The 15,463-nt window shown below is 59.6% G+C and overlaps 4 protein-coding genes across 4 annotated transcripts; 1 reads left to right on the top strand and 3 right to left on the bottom strand.

Annotated features, from left to right (window-relative positions):
* Nucleotides 1-1,801: 1,801 nt before the first annotated feature.
* Nucleotides 1,802-2,559, bottom strand: D7B24_003722 (uncharacterized protein; the record flags this gene model as incomplete). The annotated part of the gene is made up of 2 exons (XM_028637909.1): nucleotides 1,802-2,432; nucleotides 2,480-2,559. Coding segments are annotated over 2 exons (711 nt in total), but the record flags the coding sequence as incomplete, so codon positions are not given.
* A 724-nt stretch (nucleotides 2,560-3,283) lies between these two features.
* Nucleotides 3,284-6,503, bottom strand: D7B24_003721 (uncharacterized protein; the record flags this gene model as incomplete). The annotated part of the gene is made up of 2 exons (XM_028637908.1): nucleotides 3,284-4,236; nucleotides 4,313-6,503. 2 exons carry the CDS (start codon nucleotides 6,501-6,503, stop codon nucleotides 3,284-3,286), a joined length of 3,144 nt encoding a protein of 1,047 aa, XP_028490560.1.
* Nucleotides 6,504-9,738: 3,235 nt separating this feature from the next.
* Nucleotides 9,739-10,710, top strand: D7B24_003720 (uncharacterized protein; the record flags this gene model as incomplete). Its single annotated transcript, XM_028637907.1, has 1 exon — nucleotides 9,739-10,710. One exon carries the CDS (start codon nucleotides 9,739-9,741, stop codon nucleotides 10,708-10,710), a length of 972 nt encoding a protein of 323 aa, XP_028490559.1.
* A 383-nt stretch (nucleotides 10,711-11,093) lies between these two features.
* On the bottom strand, nucleotides 11,094-14,474 carry STRIP1 (Striatin-interacting protein 1; the record flags this gene model as incomplete). The annotated part of the gene is made up of 6 exons (XM_028637906.1): nucleotides 11,094-11,865; nucleotides 11,913-12,042; nucleotides 12,099-12,411; nucleotides 12,472-13,445; nucleotides 13,507-13,649; nucleotides 13,711-14,474. 6 exons carry the CDS (start codon nucleotides 14,472-14,474, stop codon nucleotides 11,094-11,096), a joined length of 3,096 nt encoding a protein of 1,031 aa, XP_028490558.1.
* Between the last annotated feature and the right edge of the window lie 989 nt (nucleotides 14,475-15,463).

Genomic DNA, 15,463 nt, shown 5'->3' with positions numbered 1-15,463 from the left:
GTTAGTTGGGTCCTTCCAGTACGTATTTTCTGTACCTGAGATCAATTTCGGGTTCGAAGGGATAACATCCCTTCTCAAGCCGCCTCCTTCTTACCCCTGGATAGTGAGGGAGGATCGTAAGGTATATTTGCTACTCCGATTTGCCGGTCTCATCTCTTCGATGCCCAGCCAGGCCTGCACATGACCAATGTTGCGAGTGTTCCATCGTCTCCTTGCGCTGTTTGTTTGCCACTCCTCCACAACATGAAGGGGCGCCGTCCTTCGTCCAGGGGGATGGAGAGGGGCAGAGGGGGAGCAGACCAGCAGCTGTTTCGTGCTATCCCGCGCCGGTCAATTAATCCACGTTGACATTCGTCTTTGCGACCCATCCGAACCCAAGCACAGTGGGTTCTGATCTCCCTATTTGGAACCTTTTTGACACGTCCTAGGCGAGGAATATCGCAGCCTCGGCGTTGCATCGTTGGTCTGCCGCCGCGTTGAGGATGGATGAACAGGCACAAACCTGTCGACAGGCAACCTTGTCGCCAGTCTCGCTTCGGTCTGGCTTGTCAGCGCGCGCAGTGGGCGTACGCGTGGAGTCTCCTGCATACGAACGAACTGGCCATGGCCAACTTGACCCCCTCTCACTCCACCGCGCTCCTGAGGCGTCTCACGTTCCTTGCGTTCTTCTCAGTCATCGCTGCTCTCTCTTGGGAGGCAGCAACAGCACAGGACACAACTGCACGTGTGTCGAGCCAACGCACTAATGGCTGTCCACAGGCGGCATGAAACAAGCATAAGCCCAAGCAGCAGCGGCAAATTGCCCAGAATGGTGCTTCAGGCAGCACATGCCGGACGTATGACTTTCTTCTCCTGCCTCGTACGCTCGTGAAGGAGAGTCACTCACCGCCTGTTTACCCCCCACGGCAATCCAGCGCCGAAGCACCTGCAAACGACAGACTCGCCCACTCTGTACGACGTGCGTCACCCTCAACACCCGCATGGCGATCCTGCTGTTCCCCTCAAGCCTCCTTGTTATTCTGCACGCAAACAAGCCATCGGCCGCGCGCTCCCTTCATCATTGACGTGCATGGTCCTCTAGACTCAGTGAATGTGCCGCCTTCTCAAAGTCTCGACCCTTTCGGCCTTGCATCATCTGGCCAGATCGGGAATCTTGGCTGCCCGACAAGAGCACCCGCTCACCTTGCACTGTTTGGATGGAGCTGATGCTTGCTGTTGGCTAGTGCATCAGTGGCGAGTCCATCGAATCCCTCTCGCTGCACTTTGAGGGTGGCCGTGTCCACCGCGAATCCCAGCACAGCCTCCCTGTTCAGCCAGACGCACCGATGAGCCAGGCCATACAGGACGCATGCGATGAAGGTGTCTCCAGCACCAACAGTACTGTTTTGATCATGAGCCATTTGTTGAAATCAGACGGGGAGGACAAGGCACTGGTCGACCTACTCGACGACGTCTCCATTGGGCACTCGCGCCGGATGATGGACACAAGTATCTTCACCCAGGCTCAGAGAGGCCGCCCCGGCTGCGCCCCAGGTGCAGAAGGCTAAGAACCTAGGTCGTCGGTCAGTCGAGGATGGATTTCACGTATCGCCCTCAGACAATCCACAGGGGGCCTTCTTCATCTGCTGCGACTTACGCACGAGCCGGCCTCTCCCCGAGCAAGCACGCCTCAGACGATGTGTATCCGCAATCCTAGGCAGCACCGCAGGTCTCAGCGATCAAGCTCACACACATACTCAGCGTGTCTCTTCTCTCTCTTTTGCTTGGCCGTGCGGCAGAAGCAACGTTTGATGCGACTCACCTCAGCCCAGCTTTTGGAAAAGAAGGCCACGTCTGCTTCGGCCGCCAGGGCGCGCAAGCCCTCGCGGCCCGGCTTCTCAACCTCGACGCTGATCTGGACAGACTCGCCGAGCTCTTGCCGCAGCACGCGCATGCACGCGAGGGTCGTTGCCGGTTCGCGTCCCTCGAAATGCCACCACCAGCGGCCCGCGTTTCGCCCCGTGCTAGCGTGCCCCCGTTCGCCCGCAGCGCGCCCGGTCATGGCCCCGACGATGGCCGCGAACTCGCGGACCGTCATGTCCGGCAGCGTATTGCTGTTGACGATGGTGCGACTGCCAGTCGCGGCGCTGCGGAGCACGTAGCAGCTCGCCGGCGTCATGTGTCCCGCGCGGAACAGACAGTGGTCAAAGTCGACGGGAGGCGATGGACCCCGGCCGAACGACGCGAGGATCTGCTCCGTCGCGGGGCTGTCGCGCTGCGGCAGCGGCGAGACGAGGTGCAGCTGTGTCTCGCTCGCCGGCGGGCTGGCGAGAGCGCCCTCGGCCGCGAGGAACTGCTGCAGCACCTGGAGGGAGTTGGGACAGTTGCCACCGCGACGAACCTGCAGCTCCGTGGCGCGCAGTTTCTCGTCTTCCTGCGGGTATCGGGGCACGCTGTCAGACGTACGGTCAGCGATGCATCGGCCGCCAGAGGGGAGGACGAGGTTCCTTGCCTGAGAATCGTGTCAAGGTAGCAGGCCCCGACGAGGACAATGTGCTGTGTCGCTTGATGCGGTGTCATTGTGGAGGGTTGTCGGCCCTTGGATGCTGCTCGTGATGGGGTTGCGCGGACCGAGAGCGACCAGTTCTTGTCGGGGTGAGTGTGTCCTACGTCTCCGATGGGGGTGGACTCGTGACAGCCGTCTGCGGCTCCTGAGCTACGCGGCTTGCTGCAGATGACCGACTACGTCTTCTGGTCGTTGCGCGGTGATGCTCCAGTCCTGCTTGGTGGTGGTGATCATGATGAAGATGATGTCCAGAGTCCCGACTTTATTCGCGTCTGCCGCACAATGGCTGGGTACTTGATCTTCGATTCGATTCGCCTATCGTGTGGAGACCCATTCGACCATGTCCCAATGCAAGCGACACGTCTTGTGGCTCACATCCCGTCCACGGAGGCGGCATTCGGGTATGTCATCGTTGGCCTGACTGGAGTCGCAAGATGATGACGAGAAACCCCCGTGCACCACGCCGTCGTTGAATCGTTCAATAGTGTGGCAACGCGTAGTTCAACTTTGCCATTAGGATCTTCGCCCAAGACGGGGACTGTGCATTTCCCTACTATGTATACCCCAGGTATAACCCTCCAACTCCAAGACCTCAAGAGGAATAAAATGCAGCCATGTGCTTTGCACTTGAAGAGACTCGGACAGCCCTCCAAGTATGCCAAACTACTAGTACGCAACAGACGCACTGCTATCAGGGGGTCCACCCCCAAGGGTGCAACCCTCAGCCTCGATCTCCCATCATGCCTCGTCCTCCTGCCTCACATACACGGAGAGCCTGTTGCCGTTACCGCAGAATTCGTCGTCCGCCCCCGCGCAGAGCATGCTACACTGCTCCTCGGGCGCCTCGGTGGCCCCGGCGTGCAGCTCGTCGCCGCAGAAGCACTCGCGCCCGTACTCGGTGCCGAACATGGCGAACCCCTCACAAAACGCAGCGCACGACTCATTCGTCATGTCGTCCGCCGCGCGCTCCTTGCCCGACAGCGCGCGGGCCCCCGTCGGTTCGGTGCGGCACCCAAACCAGACAAAGTCGCCCGCAAATGCAGGCTGGCGGGGTTCGCGAGGCGGCGTCGAGGCGCGTGCCGGGTCCTCGTAGAGGGTGAGGCGGTTGGGCCCGCCGCAGTGCGTGAGCGGGTCGCCGGCGCACGGCATGGCGCAGTCATCGAGGGGCGCGACGGAGGAGGAGGCATGGAGAGAATTACCGCAGTAGCACTCGGCCGCGTACTCTGTGCCGAAGTAGCGGTAACCCGTACAGAACGCAGCGCAGTCGGCCAGGGTCATCGAGTTGGACGTCGTCGACTTTGCCGACAGGGCACGCGGGACAGACGTCGCTTCTGTCTGGCAGCCGACGAGTGTGAAGGGCGAAACTGTCGGAACGGGCGCAGGGCCGGTGGGTGATGGAGTATTCGATGAAGACGCGCTGGGTGATGATACGGCCCTGCCGCTGCTAGAGGGGAGCGAGCTCGGGGGCGCTGCCGAAGACGTGGCCTCGCTCAGGCTGACGCTGGACTCAGCGCCGCCCGTCGTGGCGGCGGTTGAACTTGCGAGCGGTGCTGACGATGCGGCACTTGCCCGGTACAGCTCGAGACGGTTCCCGTCGCCGCAGAACTGAAGAGGGTCCCCTGCACACCTCATGTTGCACTCGTCTACGGGCGCGGGACTGCTCAGCGAGTCAAGAGCATTGCCACACCAGCCTGAGAGATTAGTATTTTTGATCGGTCAAAAGCAAGACGTGAATCCGGCGACGGTGGGCAAAGGGAACCAACTCACATTCTCTGCCATACTCCGTGCCAAAGTAGGTGAATGCGGAGCAGAAAGCAGCACACTTGTCCAGTGTCATATCATCTCCTGCTGTCGTGGCGCCACTCAGAGCCCTGGCGCCCGTATTGTCTGTCTGACATCCCACACGCACGAATCCGCGTACACTCGGCACACGCGTCGGCCCAGGGGCGGCGGTTGTACTCGTGCTTGTCTTTGTGGCTGTTGTCCGGTAAAGCTCGATCCTGTTGCCGCCTCCGCAGTATTGCGTCCCATCGCCGGAGCAAGGCATGCCGCAGTCCGCAAGTGGTGCCGCCGCGCTCCCAGAGTGAAGGGCGTCGCCGCAGTAGCACTCGCGGCCGTATTCAGTACCCCAGTAGTTGAAGCCTGTGCAGTTGGATAAGCAGGACTCGAGAGTCATGCCGTCATAGGCGAAGGAGGCGCCAGTCAGGGCGCGGGCGGCAGGAGGCTCGGACCAGCAGGAGACAAGGGTATAAGGGCCCATCGTTTGGCGGCGGTATATCGAAGGCGTGGGCGAGGATATTGTCGTCATGGTGGTAGAGGTGGCCGAAGGCACGACGGAGGTAATGGCTGGTGTGCTGCAGACGTTACTGACAGGCCGAGACTGACATGTCCCGCCGAGAATATTGGCCTTCTTGAAGGCATCGACGCGGTCGCCGCTGAGAATGTCAAAAGTAGCCTCAACGCTCCGGCCGCCAGGTATGGTGGTCGATACCGAAAATAGTGTGTAGGGGCCGATGCAAGGGCCGCGGGTCAGGTCGAGCATCAGGGTATTGAGGGCAGGCACGACGCTGCCGGTCTGGGTTGTCTTGTAGGATATGATGGCGCGGACGGGCAGTTCAGCGCGGTCGTTGCGGACTGCGGCTGTGAGAGTTGTCACGCCGGACGACTGCAGAAGGCAGCTCTGATAGCGTTGCAGAAAGACGGCGTCCTGGATGGGATACGAGGCGCCATTGTTGTCGTAGACTGTGTTTGTGCCATCGGTGCGGCGGACTGTGACGGTGAAAGACGAGATGCCACTAGCGAGCGGTACATTGCGGGCAATGGGAAACCACGCGAACGAGTCGTCGAGGCCGCGGCCGACGCCTTGGACAGTGAGAGGAAATGAGCAGCCGCTTGATCCGCAGTCGTTGCCGCCGTTGCGTGCCTTGTAATCGATGGTCAGGCCTGCAATAGAGGTAAGTGGCACATTGGTGGTGCGGATGCGGATGAACCCTGTCAGCTCGATGACGGTGCCTTGCGTAGAGAGCGTCAGCTGCAGGCCGACGGGCTTGATTTGGTACGGCTCCAGAGGTGCCGTTAGGGTGACACTGGGAGGCACGACGTCGATCATCTTCTGCAGCACCGTCTTGCAGACGTCGTTGAAGGCGGCAGCCGAGGCCATGGCCTGCATGGTGACATTGCGATCCGAGCTGTACACCTTGAAGTCGGAGTGCTTGTTGAGGCCGACGGCGCGGCCCACGACGAGCGGGTTCTGGGTCGTGCCATCGAGGTACTCGGTGACGATCTTGTTGTCAAAGATGGCGACGCTCGAGTCCAGGGGGATCTGCCCGTTCGTTGCGGTGCCCGCCGGAATGATATCTGGAAACTCGGCCGAGTGCACGCCGCCGATGGTATGGCCACAAGCGGTCACCTGAATCATCTCTTGTGGCGAGAAGCCCATGCGGTCAAACTGCGTCCGGAAGATACTGATGGCGTTCTGCGGTTGTGGTACGCCCACGGGCCCGGCGGTCGTGGCATCTCTCCTGCCGGCGCGGAAGGGAACGGCGGGGCCGCCGCACGCTCTTACGGATATGTAGACGCCGAGGGCAATGAGGTCGGCCATGGAACTCTTCTTGGTCATGTAGGGGCTCATGAAGGTGAGGGTCGTGCCGAACCCGGGACCAGTGTTCTCGCCGTTGTTGAGCTCGTACTGGAGGGAAGCGTCGATACCACCAGTACCGCGGGCCGTGTTGGCGGTGGCCATGTCATGAAAAGCGGTGCGGAGCCACTCGGCAGCGTTGTGACGGCCGGGGCCGGATGCCTGGTTGGTGCAAGGGGAGACGGAATCAGCAAACTTGCGGGAGCGAGTGCTCGTCGTCTGGAACATAATCTCCTCGAGCTCATCCGTATCAGCGGGCCAAGTCGGGTCCGCAGTGGTGAGGCCGAGAAGGGCCACCAACAGGGCTGCTTGGAGCTTCATCGTGACTCCTTTGACAAACTCGCGCCCTCGGTGGTGCAAGATGGGCGAGACAGGCGTGGAACCAGCAAAGATCCTGAACGAACGAGGCGGATGACAAAAGCAAAAAAGAAGGCCAACTATTCACAACAAGGAGAGCGGCAGATCCGACCGACAGCCCACTGGGAGCAGAGGAAAGGGAAGAAGGGAGGGCGAGGGGAAAGATGATGGCGGGCAGGAAAAAGATGCATAATGATAGACGTTATGCAAGACGAAAGGCACAGCTACAGCCCGCCGTGTCATCTCCAACTCTACAAAGCCAAGCCGTTAGCAGGTCAGCCAACGTACGGAAGCGGTCATGGCACTGCACTCATGCCGCGTCCCAAGAAGCCGGCTGGAGCCGGGCTCGAAGCGCAATGACACCGAAAGGGCTGGCTACCATATCGGAAAGCAATAAAAGAGTGGTGGTCGATGGGAAAGCTTGGCTTCGTATTTCTGGACGTGGAGCACAGGGTGCTATCGCACGCTAGCGCTGCTGCCGTGACGGGGAGGGGGGGCCAGAAAGGCACAGAGGCGTGGTAAGGCGTCGGGCGAATGCCAGCTCATTGGAGAGGCGCGGTTGGGTTGGGTGGCAGCCGCATGTGGGATGCTCAGGGTTCAGCCCACGTCCTTGGCGAAGGGGGAATAGCAGCGACAAGAGGAGCCTGAACGGGACAGGCAGGTCGATAGGCATTGGCCTGCGTTGGCGATATTGGGCGGCTCACAGGCTGGGCAGTGCTGCGGTGTGGCGGCGTGTGGGCTTCGGCGTGGTGCTGATGACTGCTTGTTGCATGATTAGACGAACAGACTATTGAGCCACGGCTGACGGGGTTGCGAGTGATGGCGGTGGCCTAGAGAGATAAGTAGCGCTCGGCAGAGGCGTAAGATCTTCAGGGACTTGGTAGGCGGCCAACCAGAATCGATTCGACACCTCAGTCTAGACGTCTCTCCTGAGGAGGAAGATTAACGATACGAACTGGTAGATGGTTCAACGTTCGATATGGGTGGGGGAACTCGGACGGGGAGCTTCAACGGCTGATCGCCCACAAGTCCCGAAGCGCTGGTCCGTGCCAAGGCTCAGCAGCGGCCGTCGTGCTTCGCTTGATCGCCATGTGCTGCGGCCTCGGGCCTGTGAATTCCTCTGGGGCTCTTGCTGTCGGTCTGAAAACGATTGACGGGCGTGGTGTCGTGCCATGCTGTCGAGACATGCTGTCGGGGTTGGGGAAGCGTGTCACCGACAGAAGATGGATGGAACGATGACATGTTCAGCAGTGGTGCGGCCCTGGTGATTGATGCCAGTGCGGCAAAAACAACCCGACGACAACAGAAGGCTGCCCTGTCGTGCCTGCAGGGTACATGCCGTTGGTGCATCTCCTCGAGCTGCCGCGTTGCCACGCAGACCTCGACGTGGCTCGCTGGGCGCACGCGGAGCTCGTCAGGGCTGTCGTGATCTGAGCTCAGCCTGGACAATGGTTGTACGATGGGATGGCAGAAGGCTGAGGCGAAATGGGCTTCCAGTTCGCCATCAGGCTGCGATGCCTCGGTGTGGCCATATCACTGCCGACGAGAGCTCCTTTGGCAGTTGCTTGGACCCTTTTCCTTGACCCGCCAAGGCATCGCCTCCTGCAGATGATGTGTCGTCCAGACAGCAGGAATACGAGGCAAGATGCCGACAGAGCCGTCTGCTGGATTGTGAGCAGCAATGTGATGAGTCTCGGGGGAGGAGAGTGGCCAGGCGGGGAAGGCAAGGCATAGGAAATGGAATTGGTGAAGGCAAGGAAGGGGTCAGTCAGTCGTTCGAACGCTCTCATTCGTTGGTTCCAAGTGGAAAGATACGCGGAAGGGGCGAGTCCGTCTTCCGATGCTGCCATGGCGATGCTGACATGGGCGCTGCGTCTACGTTCCTCCCTTGCCTACCAGGTAGGTAGATGCCTACCTTGCTACCTAGGTAGATGCCTACCTTGCTACCTAGGTAGGTCCCTGATGACGAAGGCAGGCTCAGTGGCTTACAGCTTCCCAACAGCAACCCAAGTCGCCAGAGGTTGCTCTCCTCCACGTCCCGAACCCAGCGAGTCTCGTAGGGCCACTATTCCAAGTTGCCGAGTGCAATCAGCTCAACCGTCGTTCACAGGCACGTCATCAAGATTCCACGACACACTCACACGACCTCATACCCCAACCGAAGCAAGATGAACGGGCTGCTCTCTTGGTGCCAACCAGCTGTTTGCAGACAGATCCAACGCTACGCTTGGCTACGCGGGAAGACTAGTTGCCGAGCAGACGGTGTGGAAGCTTTTCTCCCGAACCTCATCAAAGCTCTTGGCTTACTCAGTGGCTCGCCGAGAAGAGAGTTTGGGCTTGAGGTCATGCCGCCCCTCCAGCGCGACGCTACTCATTCGATGCTACACCGGCGCCAACCCACAATGACCTCAGCACCCGTACCCTAACCCGACTTCCCTCATGAGGTCTTTGGTTCTCGTCTTGGATTTTTCGTCGGCTACGACTAGCAGACTCTGAGCAGAGACGAACCGGCTCTGCGTCGGTCTCTCCGACGTGAACCAGGACCCTGGATCAGTACCCCACGACTCACGACTGACGACTGACGACTAGCGACTGGACCAGGTTTCCCATGATGGAGATCGTGACGCCGCCACGGTCCCCGCGCCACATGGCTGTGGCCGTGCTTGCCTCCACCGGCATGGCCCTCCAACCAATCATATAGCAAGACTGCGTCTCGGCAATGACATCAGCGGGGTCGCCAGCCACATGCCGCCTCGTCATCATGCCATCCGCGAACGTCTCATCCACTCGACTCTAGATCATCATGGCGTCTTCCTCCTTATTCAAAGCTCAGATCCCTGACGATGGCTTTGCTCCGCGTAGCGGCGTAGCGGCATCACACCAAGGTGCCAGGAGGACAAGGAGGGGGGAAGGGAGGGGAGGCCTCGGATCGACGCTAAAGGCCTACACTGCAGTTGTGCGGCCAAGTGCCGGCAGCACCACGCACATATGAAGCAGCCTCCCCCCGTTCCCTGGTTCGAGGTGTAGCGATCGGGGCATGATCTGAATCTGTCGAAACACCACTTGTGACAGTATTGCTAGCAAGAGAACTGCCTATGCGCGACATAACTTGGCTGCTGACCACTTCAATCTCCTCACGCCCTTACACACACACATCACATCTTTCACAACACCACCACCACAACAGGTCATCGCAACAATGGCGAAAGGAGTTGCCCTCAAGTTCCTGCAGTGGTTCATCCGCGGCGTCCAGTTCGGCTGCGCCGCCATTGTCCTCGGCATCTTCTCCTATTTCCTAGCCACCCTCTCCAACCACAACATTCACATTGCGACCTATGTGCGCGCCGTGACGGGCATCTCGGGCGCCGCTGTGCTCTACACCATCCTCGGCCTCGTCCTGCTCTGCTGCCTCGCCGGTCGCATCTTCACCTCGGCCATCGCCATCCTCCTCGACCTCGCCTTTGCCGGCGCCTTCATCTACGTCGCCTACGCCAACCGCCACGGCGCCTCCTCCTGCAACGGCTACGTCGACACTCCCTACGGCCGCGGCCGCTCCGCCGCCGACGTCCAGGGCACCGACGGCTTCACGAACCTGCCCTCCTTCCGCCAGGCCTGCCGCCTGCAGAGCGCCTGCTTCGCCGTCTCCATCATCGCCATCGTCTTCTTCCTGCTCTCCATCCTCGTCGAGGTCTTCCTCGTCCGCCACCACAAGAAGGAGAAGCGCTTCGGCCCCGGCCCCGACAACAACTACACCTCGGGCTCCGGCGGCAAGAAGACCCGCGGCTCCGGCGGCGGCCTCTTCGGCTGGCGTGGCAAGCGCAAGGCCCACGGCGCCGGCGCCTTTGACAACGACAACACCCTCCCCGCCCACACCTCCCCCGACCAGGTCCGCAACAGCTACAACACCGAGGCCACGGCCGTCGCCCCGGGCCAGGACGCTCACCCTTACTCGCATCCCAAATCGGAGACGGGCTACGGCTACACCAACGGCACCGGAAACGGCATGGCCAACGACCACGTCGTCCCGGCCGGCACGGCCTATGGCGTCTCCAACGAGACCCACACCCACGACGCCGCCTACGCACAGCCCCTGCCCCAGCAGACGGCGGGCGTCCACGCCGGTCAGACGAACCCGTACCGCTACGAGGACGGTACCTTTGACCGTCGCTGAACGGCTTCACATGTGTGGAAAACATCGGCGTGATCAAGTCATCACAGGCTGGTCAGCGACCAAAAGAACCCCCGTCTTGTAAACATAGCCGCCTTAGCAACTTAATGTCTAATCATTTCGCTTAATCATGAAGATCATATCCCTCGCTGTGCAAGTAGTCATGATGCATCTATCATATCATGTAGTGATTCGGTCATCGCAGTTCCCTTGCAGTATACCGCAGATGGTCAACCTTGCCATCAACGCCGCAGCGGAGACTTCTGCTAGTAACTTCCCGTTTGTACTGCCACGATATTAGCGCAGCTCCAGATATGTTTGGTAAAAAAAAAAAAAAAAAAAAAGAAAGAAAAAGAAAAAAGAAAGAAAAAGAAAAAAGAAAAGGGTCACTCGCTGTTGACCATCTCGTCCCCCCCTGCGTCGTGCCAGTTCATACCCAGCTTCTCCAGCTCGCGCATGAAGAAACTCTGCTTCTCGCGATACGCCGACCGCAGGTCACCGGCTACCTGCTCGGGGTACTTGCGCATGTTGAACCAGTGCGTCAGGCTGCGTATCGCCTGCTCCAGCGGCAGCGCCGAATCCACCTCGGCGTCGACGTCGCTGCCCGCGAGCCACTCGTCGCGCAGCTCCGGCCGGACGTGCAGATATACAGCCGTGATGACGCGCATGTTGCTCTGGCGCCACTTACGGCCGCAGTAGGGCACCTGGTTCTTGAAGAGCTTGAGCGTGTACAGGCGCAGCTCCTGCTGCGGAACCTTGAGCGATTTGCGTAGTATGTTCGACGACTTGTACTGCACGAGCAGCAGGTTGCGGTGCGCCTTGCGTTTACAGATCTTCTGCATGATGCGGAGGTAGTTGATGAGCGAGAGGAAGTTCCGCCTTGAAAAGTCCGTGATTGGCTCCATCGGTAAGGGATTGACTGGGTAGCCGAGCTCGTCGACTTCGGGTCGCGCCGAGGTTTGACCTTCCGGCGGCTCGTGTTCCTCCTCGCTCGTCTCAGGAATGGGAACCGCCGAAGGCGATCGTTGCCTGCGAATAGGCGGAGGTGCCGCATCGTCCTCGCTCTCGATCAATTCATCTTCATCCTCTGGAGCCGGCACGGTTGGAGGCTCATCTCGGGCTCCCAAGCTGGACCTCAAGTTGCAGAAGTGGAAGAAACTAACAAGTCAGACTCGTTCATCTGTCAACATGGCGCAGACACATACCTGTTTTCTATCCGATCCGTTTTGCTGTCGACAGCCTGCTGTATATCCTGGTGCGCAAAGAGCTTCAGGACCAGGGGGAGGTAGTTGTGATCCAGCAAGAGCTGTGTGAGGTATTCGAATTTGAGGACATCTGTGCATGTGAGCTGGTGGTGAACAGATCAGCAAAGAAAAACAAAGAAAGCTTACGTGACAGCTTCAGCCATTTTAGGAGCAGCAAGAGCGTTCCGGTGGCCGCTTTTGTTGTGATCTCTCTCGACCGCGTCGCATCGACCTCTTCCGGAGACATCTCTGGAGGTTCTGGCGCCCCAGCCCCTGGTGCCGAAGGGTCCTGCTGTTGCCGCGCTTGCCCCGGACCGCCATTAACGCCGGCATTCGCGCCCCTCCCAGCCATGCTCGGATGCTGTTGAGCTGGCCCGGGCTGGGACAGAGCTGAGACATTCATGAAGATGGGCCGCAGAAGAACAATGACTAGAGATTGTAGATGAGGAAGCATTTCTTGCTGTACAAAGGTTAGCTCAAGACCAAAGCGCCACGGGGTAAGAAAACCAGCTTCGCTCACGTAAAAACTCTCAACGGCCAAAAGACGACTCTTCACGTCCTCGTCAATGGTGGAATGAGGACCATAATCAACCAACGGCTCACTCTCGGCCTTGCGCTTACTGCTGACACCTCTCAGCGAAGCAATCAACTCCCTCTCTTCAGGCGTCATGTCGCTGAGGTCAAGCCCAAGGTCTTCCTCGGGGTCAATGTCGGGGTCGAGATCGATACTGTTGACGTCGTCATCGGAATCCCCTTGCCAGCCGCGACCGGTCTGCATAAACCTGACACGCTCATCCCACAGCTGGCGCATGGCCCGACTGAGCCGAACTCGGTCGGAGAAGAGGTTGCCGGCCTCCAGGATGGAGGCCGGGATGTCGCTGCCCTTCCACTTTCGTCCCACCAATGTGTCCTGCAGACCCGCGCCGCCCTTGCCGCCAGCGCTGTTGCTGGTGGTATCCAGGGGCGGGTACATGAAGGGAAAGTTCTGGTTTGTTTGGTAGTTTTGCTTCTTACCACCTTTACCACCAATACTAGGGGACGGTGGAGGTGAAGGAGCCGGGGTGGCAATGTGCACTGGTTGGTTGAGGATGGAAGCACCACCGCTTTGCGTGTTTGGCGCCACGGGGATGATGCCATTCGCAGACGCTCTCGGGGGTTGGTTCGAAGGAGGGGGGAGGATCGTGGTGCTCTCGGCCTCGAGGTTTATGGCAGGTGCCGGTGGTAGGTAGGCGGGGTATTTAGAGGTGAGCTCTTGGCGGAACGTGTGGTAGTCCAGGGGCGATGCTGAGATGATGGCGGCAGACTTTTCGTCCTTGTCGGTCTCGCTGACGGCCCTCTTGGCAGCAACGATCTCATCAATGCCGCCAAAGACCAGGAGGATAGACTTCCAGAGAAGGAGGAGGATCTGGTTCAACGGGAGCGTGTTTGTCTCGTCCCACCGCACTTTTGATGTCGCGAGTGACATGAAATTGACCAAGCCGGGGTTCAGGGCAACTGCCATACGTGTCAATTTCTGGCGCGAGATGCCGTAACATTCTCACGGGGGCACACATACGTAGTGCTGAGCGCGTCGCCTCTAGTGCGCTTGGGTCGCTCAACGTCTCTTGGATGGCGATGTAGAGCACAGTCATGAGGTTGAGGAGCTCGTCCTGGGCGTCTTGGGCACTTCCCGGCTGGGGGAAGCCCTGGTCCTCGGACCTACGAAGAACTGGTCAGCGGGACGGGCTCTCTCCGGGCCAAGGAAGCTGGCGGTACGAACCAGAAGGCCTCGAAACAGTCTTGGATGGACTGCCAAACTATGCGCAGTCCGTCAAGTGACGTCAGGAAAATGGTCTGTGACTTAATCGCATCAAGCTGTGAGGGGCTCGCGGCAGACTTGAGACCGTGTGTGCGACGTGTTGGGACGGCCGTGTCGACCCAGCGTCCAAGCGAGAGGTACAACAGCACGCGGGCGGCGTCCAAGCGATCGGCCTGTTCCGAAGCCTGTAGGCTGTCAAGCGCTTCGCGAAGAAAGTCGGTCCTCGCGTCGTCATCCACGTCGGTCCACGATGCCATGTCGTAGTGCGACTGCCATTGCGACTCGAAGGCGCTCTGCACAGCATTCAGGCGCACCCACTGCCAGAATTGATAACTGAACCATTCGTCAATCTCCTCCTCGTGTGGTCCTGCATCTTCGTAGGCAAAGTCGTACGCAACAGGTTCGGCCTTGTTGAACTCGGCCACGATCTTCCTAAGCTGCATGAGAGACAGCGAGTCGGTCGGCGGCTGGGAGGCATTGGAGACTGGAGGCATCGGTACAGGAGGCGCCGGTGCTGTCGGTGCCTCGGGTGGGATGGATGAGTTTCTGACGAGGCCGGGGCGCGACGAGGAGACGGGCGGTGGCGGCGGAGGGGGCAGGAGGTTGTACTGCTCAGGTGTGGTATCGGCAGCCTGTTCGCCTGGATTCGCGGCTGCGGCGTTGGGCTCGCCGGAGCTAGTCTCGCTATCCTCCTTAGGCGGCCTCGAGGGCCATAGAGAATTCATGTTGACGGGCTTGCTGGAAGGTTTCGCGCGTCGCTGTTGGTGGCGCTCGATTGCGCCTGGTCGGCAAGTCGAGGATTGGCGGTGGGTGCTACTCGTAGAAAAGCGAACGACGAAAAAGACTGCTGTAGGAGGGAGACGTTGGATAGCATTCTTCGTGGATTCGAGGGTCGGAATGAAATGGGAGGCAGCGCAGCCTTCTCTAGAAACCTCTCTTTGGTGGCCTGGCGGGCAATCGGCTCTTCAGACGGGAGGTACAGTTGAGGATCGTGAAGGGCCCCTTGCCTCCCCGTCTTGATCTTCTTGGTGGGATGAAGTTGCCAGGGCAAGTACAACTGATAAGGTACCTAGAGCCCAGGCCGATAGCGATTGATTGTGCTGGACCTTCAGAGCTCGAGCCACACACCCCCCACCTCGGCACCTGTCAGACCTGGACTTGGCATCCATGTCAGGTTCCCTCCCAACTCTTTAAGACTCGCAGCCATGAGCCGTGCCGTGTCTGAATGAACATCTGGTGGCGGATTGGGAGCGATGAATAAGCGTTGTTGCGGAATCCCGACACGATCAACGTCACAGTGGCCCCTTCCTCAGAGTCAAAAACGCCGTGAACCGAGACAGACAGCGGGCGTCACGTCAGGCATGGCATGGCGGTCTACGGGCTAGCGCGCACCGCCACAGGTACCTATCTCCCTACCTCAGCTACCTACCTCCCTCAGGTACCTCCCTACTCCAGGTACAGGCATCACTGTGCTCCCTCTACTGTTCAGTGCGGTCCACTGTCCACTCCCTACGCGGAATGCCCCCCCGGCGCTTGAGGGCACCTGACGCACTGCAGCGCGGCAGCTCACTCAGCGCTTGGTACATCTCTTGGTCCATGTCATTTTCCCCCTTCGTGCTCATCCACGCCATGGCTATGAGTGCCTCCCGCCTTGTTGGAAAATACCTCGAAATCCTCTGATCGATCGGTCTCAGTCTCGAGGGCATTTTCTCAC

Source organism: Verticillium nonalfalfae (assembly GCF_003724135.2).
Source record: "Verticillium nonalfalfae strain VnAa140/NRRL 66861 chromosome Unknown scaffold_206, whole genome shotgun sequence".
NCBI lineage: Eukaryota > Fungi > Ascomycota > Sordariomycetes > Glomerellales > Plectosphaerellaceae > Verticillium > Verticillium nonalfalfae.
Note: the sequence above shows the minus strand (reverse complement) of the source record. Positions and strands in the feature narration are given on the sequence as shown.